Source organism: Pipistrellus kuhlii, unplaced genomic scaffold (assembly GCF_014108245.1).
Source record: "Pipistrellus kuhlii isolate mPipKuh1 unplaced genomic scaffold, mPipKuh1.p scaffold_m20_p_6, whole genome shotgun sequence".
Lineage (NCBI taxonomy): Eukaryota > Metazoa > Chordata > Mammalia > Chiroptera > Vespertilionidae > Pipistrellus > Pipistrellus kuhlii.
In genome coordinates, this window is record NW_023425562.1 from 67,457,564 (window position 1) to 67,468,120 (window position 10,557).

General features: G+C 37.4%; 1 protein-coding gene across 1 annotated transcript in view; it reads left to right on the plus strand.

The window, feature by feature from the left end:
• The window catches only part of MACROD2 (mono-ADP ribosylhydrolase 2), a 1,879,699-nt gene extending 1,871,223 nt beyond the window's left edge, over positions 1–8,476 (plus strand). The window contains exons 18-19 of the mRNA XM_045574651.1: positions 1,253–1,321; positions 6,598–8,476. Coding sequence (XP_045430607.1) covers positions 1,253–1,314 — 62 coding nt within the window. The 3' untranslated portion in view covers positions 1,315–1,321; positions 6,598–8,476. The remainder of the gene's footprint in view (positions 1–1,252; positions 1,322–6,597) is intronic.
• Positions 8,477–10,557: the final 2,081 nt, after the last annotated feature.

The window sequence follows — 10,557 nt, forward strand, 5'->3', positions numbered from 1 at the left end:
ACATGAGTGATATCGTGTGATAATAGTCTTTCTCTGTTTTGCTTAGCATAATACTCTCCAGGTTCTTCACTATGAAATCTCAGAGGGAATGCATGAAAGAACTTATATGCATATATGCAAAACCCATGGACATAGACAATAGTGTGATGAAAGCCTGGAGGGGAAGGGGGGGGGGGCAGAGATGGGCTAGAAGGGGATCAATGGGAAGAAAGAGAGGGCATCTGCAATACTTTCAACAATAAAAATAAATGTTTAAAAAAGGGCAGGGGAGGCTCAAAGCATCCTCTGACTAAAGTTCTTGGCATGAGGAAAGGAAACCTGGGCTTAGTAAAAGTGGGATGTCTTAGGGTAGGCGATTGGCTTGGGGACATACTTTACTTTTCCTGGTTGGGGCAAGCATATGGAACCTAGCAGTCACTGACCATTCTGAGCTAATTGTTGCAAAGGTTGTGGTTTGGTTGCCTGGGCTGGTTGGTGCATAGGTTTTAAGTCAGAATTCTGTTGTTATATACAGCCTAGCCATTGTCCATTTGTGTATTGTTTCTCAGTTTATAATATGGGCTTTGATGCTTTAAAAGTATCATCCTATTTAAATCAATGACCCTTGAAAATTTCCCAAATGATTGTTATGCCTACTCTTGGCTACTTCTGGACAATGCCAGTAATTATGAATTCTATTTGTATGCAAATGCTCACCTAGAACAATACACAGTGAAATAAAAGCACAGGTTTTGTTTTATTATTTCTGTGTGATCTGGTTAGATGTTTTGCTTTTCTATTAATATGGAACCTATTGCCTCTGTACCCAATGGCAGGCTTATAAGGTCTGCTTCAAATTTCAAAATTGAGAACATGGCAAAACAAAGAGGCCTATTGACATAGCTCCTTCCAAGGGAGCTGCTTGCCTCTGCAGATCAATGATCTCATTTGCTTTGTTTTCTTATATATTTATTAATGTCTTTAAATTTATCTAAGAATGGTAATACATATACCCAAAATATCAACCCAAAAATCTAGTATGAAATGACAACTTAGCTTCTACAATTCAGTACAAAGGCAATTCTTCCCTCCCCATTTCTCTTTGGTAAAAATCCGCAAGAATGACCCTAAAATCATAAATGAATAAAAATGAACTGAAAATAAGTATAAAGTAGGAAATCAAAAAAGTATCCACTCATAGACCATTTTAATGTATTTAAGAGATTTGGTTTTAATAAATATTTAACCTTTTTGTTTTCCTTTCTGGTTATAGTTGAAATGAATAGTCAGGTTGACAGTGTAAATGACCCAACAGAGAGTCAGCAAGAAGATTAACTAATAGGTAAGTTGTTCGTGTGGTGAGATTTTTAATTAATTAAACTGGTCAGAGGAACTATTTGTAAACGGCATATTGGATTTCCCTCGATTCTACCAAGTCCCACAGCATGGTTCAGGCTAAACTTTTAAAATCTTTATACCCAATAACACAGTATAAGGAGCAAAAATTACCATAGAAGCCTGCCATCTTTCAGAAATTCAGAGAGAAAGAAAAGCCACAGCATATTTAAATCATGCAGTTCTCTAGTTTTCTGAGCTTGCGACAACAAGAAAAAATGGTTTTCCATTCATCTTACCTCCTGGCCTCCTGGAGTGATTAAATTATTTCAGCAGCCTCTAGCTTAGGGGTGTCGAACTCAATCAGAGAAGGGGCCAAAATCTAAAATCCAGCCTAAATCGCGGGCCGAATGGTTTACTGAACAGTCATAAACTGTCATTGTGATGGAAACGCAGCGGAGTGCAGTGATGACAGCGTGGTGCGGGCCACATTGCAAGGCCTGGCGGGACGGATTTGGCCCGCGGGCCTTGTGTTTGACACATGTGCTCTAGCTGATTCTGAAGTATTGCTTTTCCAGAATTTACCTGCTGAGTTGTTTTAGTAGATCTTTTTTTAAGCATAACAACTAAAGCTTTGCCCTAGGGAATGTGTAAAGGCCCTTGAGTGTGTCTGGGCAGAAAGAAACCTGTCTCATATCCTAACCTCTCCCATCACTACCTGTGGACCTGTTTCTGCACAAAGGTTTGTTGAGTTGAATGAGCCTGGGGGAACTCCCAAAGAAAACTCCAGGCCACACTTAGGAGTTTTTCCAGACCAACACACTAAATCTCTCAGCAGAGAATGAAGTATATCTAGAATGATGAGTGGTCTGTAAGTCTTTGCCTAGTGTAAGACACTGTTGCCTCCAGCACCACCCTGCACCCCCTGTATCTTCTCAGTAGGTCTCTGTATCCCCAGGAGGCCCTGCAGCACCAAACTCTTGAGTCCCAGCATCAGAGCAGAACAATGTTTGAGAATGTGTGAAAATACACACACATCATGATCTTGAACATGATTTAAACTAGATGTAATAGTATTTGTATAATGCATGTATAGCATAGGACTGCTAAAAAATTATAAACACATGCAAACACGGTCTTAAAACATGTCTTTTTTTTTTTACTGATAACCTCATTCATATATTTTAAATAATTTGCAAAGCTGCAAAAATGATATGGTAAAGAAGTGCCATTGAAAAGTAATGAAGTGAGACTAAACCTGAAAATTTTAAAAACAAGTTCTTCAGTGTTGCTTTACCTTTTGTCCTTTAGTTGGCACCAAACTGTAGACTTCTTGTCTGGCTTTTTTTTTCTTTCTTATAGACACTATTATTTTCCAGTGTGCTCAATTTCCAGATATTTACCAGGGCAAATCTGTTTTCTGTAATAACTGTCAAAATATTTTCCTTGACCATAAACACCAATTTATATCTTCACCCTAATGAGTAAGTTGTCAAAACTTAAAGTTCAATATTAGTTTAAGGAAACTCAATTCTAGCAAGAGAAGGGGCTCACTCAGGGTCACTTGGCTGGTCAATGGAAGTTTAGATACTCCAAGTACCAATTCTTTGATGTCACCACATTGTTCCTCAAACAATAGTGATGTGTTGTTGTTTTTTAACACAGTTGTCACAGGGAATAGTATGACCTGAGGAACTTCATTGATTCCTACAAAAGCATTTAGGCAGTTAAGTTTGTAAGCATTATCTGGCAGTTTACCAGGAAGAAAGAACCTAACCTTTAGTTCTGTGTATCATACCTGTAAGGAAACTAAATTAGAATCAGAAACTGATCTAGAATTAGAAAGATCAAAGACATAATGCAAAAGTGTTTTGTGTTGTATAATTTATAATTGTGAAAAAGCAGAGATATAGAAAATAAGAATAAGGGAACATATCAAAGGAGAAATAAAACATTTTGCAAATGTAAAAATAATTTTAATAAGTATTTGAGGGCATGTAAAGAGATGGTTATAAAATTACAGAAATATGGAAAAACATGGTAGGCAGAGGGTATTGTGGCTTCCAGTTTGGGTATTAAGAGGCCTTGTAGCTTCCATTTTTGCTCATTCAGAATGACCTCTCCTGGAATCCAGCCAACCCTTGTGTGAAGCTCAGGCACATCTATAGAATGACAAAGCCACATGGAGAGAAACTCACGAGATCTTCTGTGATGTTCTGGCAATAGTATTGTAGATATTACCTGGAGCAGATAAACTGCCCAGCTGATGCCAGACCAAATTATAGAATCATGAGAAATAATAAATAGTTGATTTTTATAGCCACTAAGTTTTGGAATTGTTTGTAATGTAGCAATAGGTAACTGAAGCAATGGGAATAATATAGACCTCTTCTCAACACAAATGTAGAGATAAACTATAACAAAAATATTTTAAAGTACAAAGCTCAACGGACATAAAAGCAAAGACACCAGGAGTAATGAGGAAAAAGAAAGTCAAAACAAATAATCTGGTGAGCTGGAGATGTAGCAAGACTAAGGGCTACAGATTATTGTTGATGAAGAAATAGGCCCTAGGACTAGGGCTTGGATTCTAATGCCCACTTGGGACCTTGAGCCACTCAGGGTAAGAAGCCATATCAATATCAATATATCAATCTGGGACTCTCAGCTCAAGAAATTAATAAGGAGACATGAGTCTGCCCAGAGTGCAACATGAACAAAGAAAAAGACTCCCATCATAAGCTGAAAACATAAATGCAGAAATTAACCCTAATAAAAGAGTGATATGCAAATTAACCATCACTCTGCTCAAGCCACACCCAACAGCCAATCAAATCGAGTATGCAAATTAATCCCAACCAAGATGGCTACAGCCACAGAGAGCATCTTATCCAGGGTGAGTTCACAATTTTCAGACATAAAACACACAAGGAAATGATCCATTAAAAATAAGAGTCAGTGGGTAAAATTACAGTATAATTAGTACCATAAGCGCTCAAGAGAGTAGAAAATTTTGAAGACTTTATAAAGTAAATATACATAAAAATGACAAAAAGATGAAAAGCAGATATAAAATAAGAGCAACACTATGAAAAATTAACAATAATTTGGAAAAAGCAAATAAAAATGTAATAATATAAAAGACACATGAAGAGACGTGAGGATAAGACATAACCAAGATGTTTTGTTGTTTAATAGACATTTTAAAAGGAGATATATTATCAATATTTGAAAGATCATGACAGAATTTATTAGAGTTAATAATAGTCATGAATTTTAAATTAAAGGAAGAAAAATAAGTTGCAACAAAGATGTATATTTAAAATAAACTCACATGCAGGCACTGGTGAACACCAAAGAGAAGAAATTAAAGCAATCTGAGAGACAAGGAGCTAACCTAAAAAGAAGTCAGGATTTTGCGAATAGCAGGCTTCCCAAGAAACATTTAGGTCAGAAGACAGTGGACTAGTTGTGAGTTTTCAAAACTTGGATATAAGTAATTGCCAATATAGAGTTCTAGACTAATTGTTGTATCACTTAAGAAAATGGTATTTGCCATTTTTCAGGTGAAAACAGATTCTTTAAAAGCTTCTAAATATACAGCAGGAAGAAGAAAATTGAGCCCAGATGAAAAGAGTAGGGTGAAAGAAACAATTGTGAGCCAAGAAAAATTGTAAGCACAAAGGCAAATTAAAATAAACATTGATTATAGATTGATAATACTAATTGGTATGTGGTTAAAAACAGGGCACAACAAACCTACTATTTATGTACATTTTATAATACACAAAGTAATGCTATATGCTTTTTATTATATGTGTTCATGTTATAAATATATGTATTTAAAGGTATAAAACCATGTAAATAATTGATTCACACCAATATTAGGAATTGGTCATCTCTGTGAAGGAAGAGAAATAGTTTTACTTTATCTTAAATTAAATTAATTTCTGTGCAATGTTTCATTTTTTAAAGTAAAATGAAAATTAAAAATAAAACATTACAAGGGTATTTGAAAAATATTAACACATTAAATCCAGAAAGAAGATATATTCTAAATATGTTATACTATTGTCTGTAATTTTCTTCACGTTTACAATTTTCATTATTAAAATTAAATATTATGTAGAAAAGATATTAAAAAAAACATATAAGAAATACTTCATAGTATGCTTTTTAAAAATACATTAACTACAGAAGTTATTGCTAATAGGAGGATTATGCAGGATTCTTTCTTTCCTTATCTATTTTGAGTTAAGATCTCAAAATGTGGATAACCATCAACAATTTTTAAAATCAACATTATATAAATTGTATATAATTTGTGATTATTATGATTTCTCGGTTGTGCTCTGGAAGCTAGAATGTATGAATAGTCCCGAAAAGGGAGGGCACATCCAGTTAAGGTGAGGTTTTTAAAAGAATACTTGCAGAGTTGGGTTAATCATCCCTATCAGCCAAAGCAAGTTGTCAATGTGGCATACATTTATTACACAGTGATTAAGATGCTATTTAAAAATATCATGTGCCAACAATTACAGCTTAGATATCCAAAGTTCTCTGATAGTCAAATTGCCATTTTAAATGTTTTGAGAAACATTTAAATGGCTGTATAGTGGTTCCATTTATCTATAGTTTTTCTTTTCAAGGCTTTATTTATTTGTTGTCGATTGCAGTCTGAAAATATTAAATGGAAATTCCAAATATTTTGAGGAAGAGACACCACATCCCTGTAATTTTATTAAAGTATATTGTTATAATTATTCTATTTTAATATTAGTAATTCTGGTTACTCTTTTACTATGCCTAGATTTTAAATTAATGTTATTGTAGGTATACATGTATAGGGGGGAAAAACCCCACATAGAATATATACAGTTGGGTATTATCTGGGGTTTCAGGCATCTACTGGGTGTCTTTGAACATGTCCCACCACTTAGATAAGGGGTGACAATTGCATTAAAATATGATATTCTGCCCTTGCTGGGTGGCTCAGCTGGTTAATACATCCTCCCATACATCAAAAGGCTGCAGGTTCAATTCCTGGTCAGGACACATATCTGGGTTGCAATTCTATCCCCATTCTGGGTGAGTATGGGAAGCAACTGGTCAATGTTTCTCTCTCACATCAATGTTTCTCTCTCTCTCTCTCTCTCTCTCTCTCTCTCTCATCAATAAAAACACATATCAGGTGAGGATTTTTAAAAAAAAGATATCCCTTGCTAAGCTTATAAAGATGGTTTATCTTTAATCTAAGAAATGGTTTCTCCTTGTCTTTGGCAGGGGCACAAGACGAAGGAACAAAGAAATGGAAGTAGATGCCAGTCCTCAGCCTTGCAGCCTCTGCTGGCCCTGGGGGAAGAGGGGGAGCCAGCAGCGGTGCTGTGGAGGAGGGTGGGGGAGGGGGAGGCAAGTCTCACACAAGGATGGGGGGATACTTTGCTCTACTTTCTCAGCTGCATTTTGTTCTTTTTACTTGCAGAAAGAAAACAAAAAACTTTTCTTTAACTAGGTGGGGTGACCCACATTAACGCATCTTTCCGGCTCTGTTCCTGTAATTTCTGTGTTTTCTCTTACAACTTCTCCCCAGGGTCATGGTTTAGCACTCATGTGTGTATCCTGGGCCCTGTCTGCTTTCTTGGTTATTTCACAAAGCTGGTTGGACAGTAGTTTCTTCAAGGAAAGGAGGAAGGCCATTGTTTGATAAGCTGCAGGCTAAATTTTAGGAATTGCCAAGCCCAATATCAGCATAATCCACAGGCAAAGGAGACAGGAGAGGAAATGGCCAAAACCCTCAGTGATCACTTGAAAGGTCAGGATGATGATTTGAAAATGATGCCTTCTTCAGGGGTTCCCAAGGCACAGGAATATGTAAGCAGGGCTTTATCCAGAACACAGTACAGAGATGTGCAGGAGGGCAGGCCCTGACAGCTTTCTTGCCTCCCCTTCCATGGGTAGGACAGCGGGGATGTTCTTATTTGACATCATCTTTCAGCAGACCTTTCTCTGTTTGTGAGGTCTTTACCAAGTGCTTCAGTGTGGAGCCCCCAAGGGGGCTGTGAGTGAGTGTGACACCATCCTAAGGGAATGGTACCTCTGAATTAGCTGCCCTTATGCATAGTTTATTTGGTGTACATCTATCTAGGCTGTTTATTTAGGACGGGTGGGGGTAGGGGGCGCGCTGCTGCATTTGGGATCCAAACATATGCCTGTGACATTAAAAACTCCACTTGAATCTCTCTTGATATACTTGCTTTTCATAAAAATAAAACATGTTATTTTTACCCAAGGTTTGATCGCCTGCAGAGCAGATTCTCACTTGAAATTAGAGGCAGTTAGAGGTCTCGCTTGCAATTTTGGCTTCCAGTTCCCTTTAAACAGTGTGGCTTGCCCAAGCCAAGTCCAAGACTAATGTGATAGCTGGTCCCCTCTCTCAGCAGATTATGACCATTACAGGGAGGAGCAGCTGTGCTTAAGATCCAAGAGGTCAGTTGGCACAGGGGTGAAGGACCCAGGTGAGACGTTGCCACAAATGGTGAGACTTTGTCACAAATGTCTATCCAAGAGCCAACATGAACAAGCACCCTCATGTGGCAAGGTGACTGCTTCCCACAGCCTCCTTGGGTTCAAGACCATTCTCTCCCCACCCCCTCAGCCAGCCTCTGGAAACTGTTATCATTTCTTGCATAGCTTCTTAAATCCATCTTTCTTTTAAGAGTTTCAGAATTGTAAGTTATTTATTTTTCTCTTAGAAGGATAAAAGTAATGGATCAACTCAAGTATTTCTAAAATAAAAGGATGTTTTGCTTTTTAACTATTCCATGAAATTCTTCAGTTTTGCCCTTTCCTCTATGGAAATTCAACTCCTTATCTTTCTGTGAAAGCTTTGTTGGCCTCTCTGAATTTGCTGCCCTTATGCATAGTTTATTTGGTATACTAAAATCAAGTGCGAGATACAGTTCTGCATATGTAATATGATTTTTAAGAGTCCGTATTTAAAATATCAGTCTAGCAGCAATGTTTCTTTTAAGTGACCTCATGATTTTGGAACTTGGCCATGTCTCCTGCCATTTATTCTACAGCCTTCCACTGCCATTAGACATCACTTTCTAGGGGGAAAGAAAGAAAGAAAGAAAGAGAGAGAGAGAGAGAGAGAGAGAGAGAGAGAGAGAGAGAGAGGGAGGGAGGGAGGGAGGGAGGGAGGGAGGAAGGAAGGAAGGAAGAAAGAAAGGAAAGGAAGAAAGGAAGGAAAGAAGGAAGGAAGGAAGGAAGGAAGGAAGGAAGGAAGGAAGGAAGGAAGGAAGGAAGAAAGAACTCATTTTAAATAATTCAAGAAATGATACCATATTAATACTAAGTTTTTCATATTTTATGTCTTTATAACTTTTTAAAATATGTTTTATTGATTTCAGAGAGGAAGGGAGAAGGAGAGAGACAGAAATATCAATGATGAGAATCATTGATTGGTTGCCTCTTGCATGCCCCCCAGTGGGAATAGAGCCCACAACATAGGCATGTGTCCTTGACCAGAATCGAACCTGGGACCCTTTAATCCTCAGACCGATGCTCTATTCACTGAGCCAGACTGGCTAGGGAAAATTCATTTATTTTCAGTGTTGGGAGGCTCGGAAGGCATCCTCTGCCTGAACACTATCAAGAAAGGAAAGTCAGCTTTGTATCCAGGAAAGTAAGCGGGTGAGGAGTAACTGTCCTGAGCCCCACTCTCAAAGTTGCTTAACCTTCGTTTGATGATTGAATTGTGCTCTCACTTTTGTTTTCTTACGCTTTTTGATTTCTATTGGGCTGTAAGAGTTTATGCTTTAAAATAAATGATGACCTGAGTTTCCACTTTAATAGTAGAATATTGAACATCTAGCCACAAGCCAGATCGAAGACAACTAAACACAAGACATCTTTATTTCACTGGCACTGTCGTTGTACAGCTACATGATGGAAAGCTGGAAAAGCCGATTGGCTCTCCTCCACGTGAATTCTGGACGTCAATTACCAGCCACACCACAGCCCAGCTACGTGGCATGAGAGGCTACAGGATAAGGGTGGGAAATAGCCCCAAATTGGTCATGTTTGCACACAGAGAATGAAGTAGGCCTTCAATAGAATAATCCTAATTAATAAAGTACTGACTGTAGGAGCGACAAAGGGGCTTGTCCTCGAGCTGGTTAACTATTCAGATGATGGACAATCCTTCTTTCATAAAAACATTCAGAGGAGGCATCCGGAACATAGTCTATGATACTGGGTCACGTATTAGTCACCACAGCTAATTGTAAGTCTTTCTGCAAAACATTGAAAAGCCTCTTTGTGAATTAATACAGTTCTGCTTGATGCACTTGATTTGAAATGACATTTCCCTGTATGTGGTGCATGTCGGCTTTGCTTTGAAAAATAACAAAGTTAGCAGAATGTTTAATATATTTTCTTGGGGAGTAGGGTTTTTATCATATGATTCATTAAGGATTTGCCTTACCCTGACATTTGTGATATAAAGGAAAATCAGGGAAAAAAAAAGTAATTTTCTTGATCAAGATATGTTTTTTTCTTAATGCAAATAAATGTAGTCTGTGGCTTGCAAGGAAAAATATGTCTTCTGGTATCTGGTATAAACTGCTAAATAGAATAATACGTGCCTCTTATGTTAAACCAGCATTTAAATGCTGAACTACTTCTAAATCTGTTTGTTTCTTTTCATCTTTGCCATACACTAAGAAATCTGAACAACTGTTGCCTTCATACTATATTTGTTAGAGCAGAATACAAATAAAATTTGTTTGAGAGGATAAGGTGGAACTATCTGTGGTTTGTGCAATTTGTTCCTCAGTCATGAGCAATGAATAACTCAAATGGAACATTAAATGCTTTATTTCGGGTTGTGAATATGTATTTATTTATTTATTTATTTATTTATTTATTTATTTTTAAATATATTTTATTGATTTTTTACAGAGAGGAAGAGAGAGAAATAGAGAGCCAGAAACATCGATGAGAGAGAGTCATCGATCAGTTGCCTCTTGCACACCACCTACTGGGGATATGCCCGCAACCAAGGTACATGCCCTTGACCGGAATCGAACCCGGGTCCCCTCAGTCCCCAAGCCGATGCTCTATCCATTGAGCCAAACCGGTCTCAGCTGCAAATATGTATTTAATACTGCCCTGTTACATCAACTTTAACTTACCAACATTCTTCCCTTTCTCATACTGGTTAATGCTTTGACCATGTTT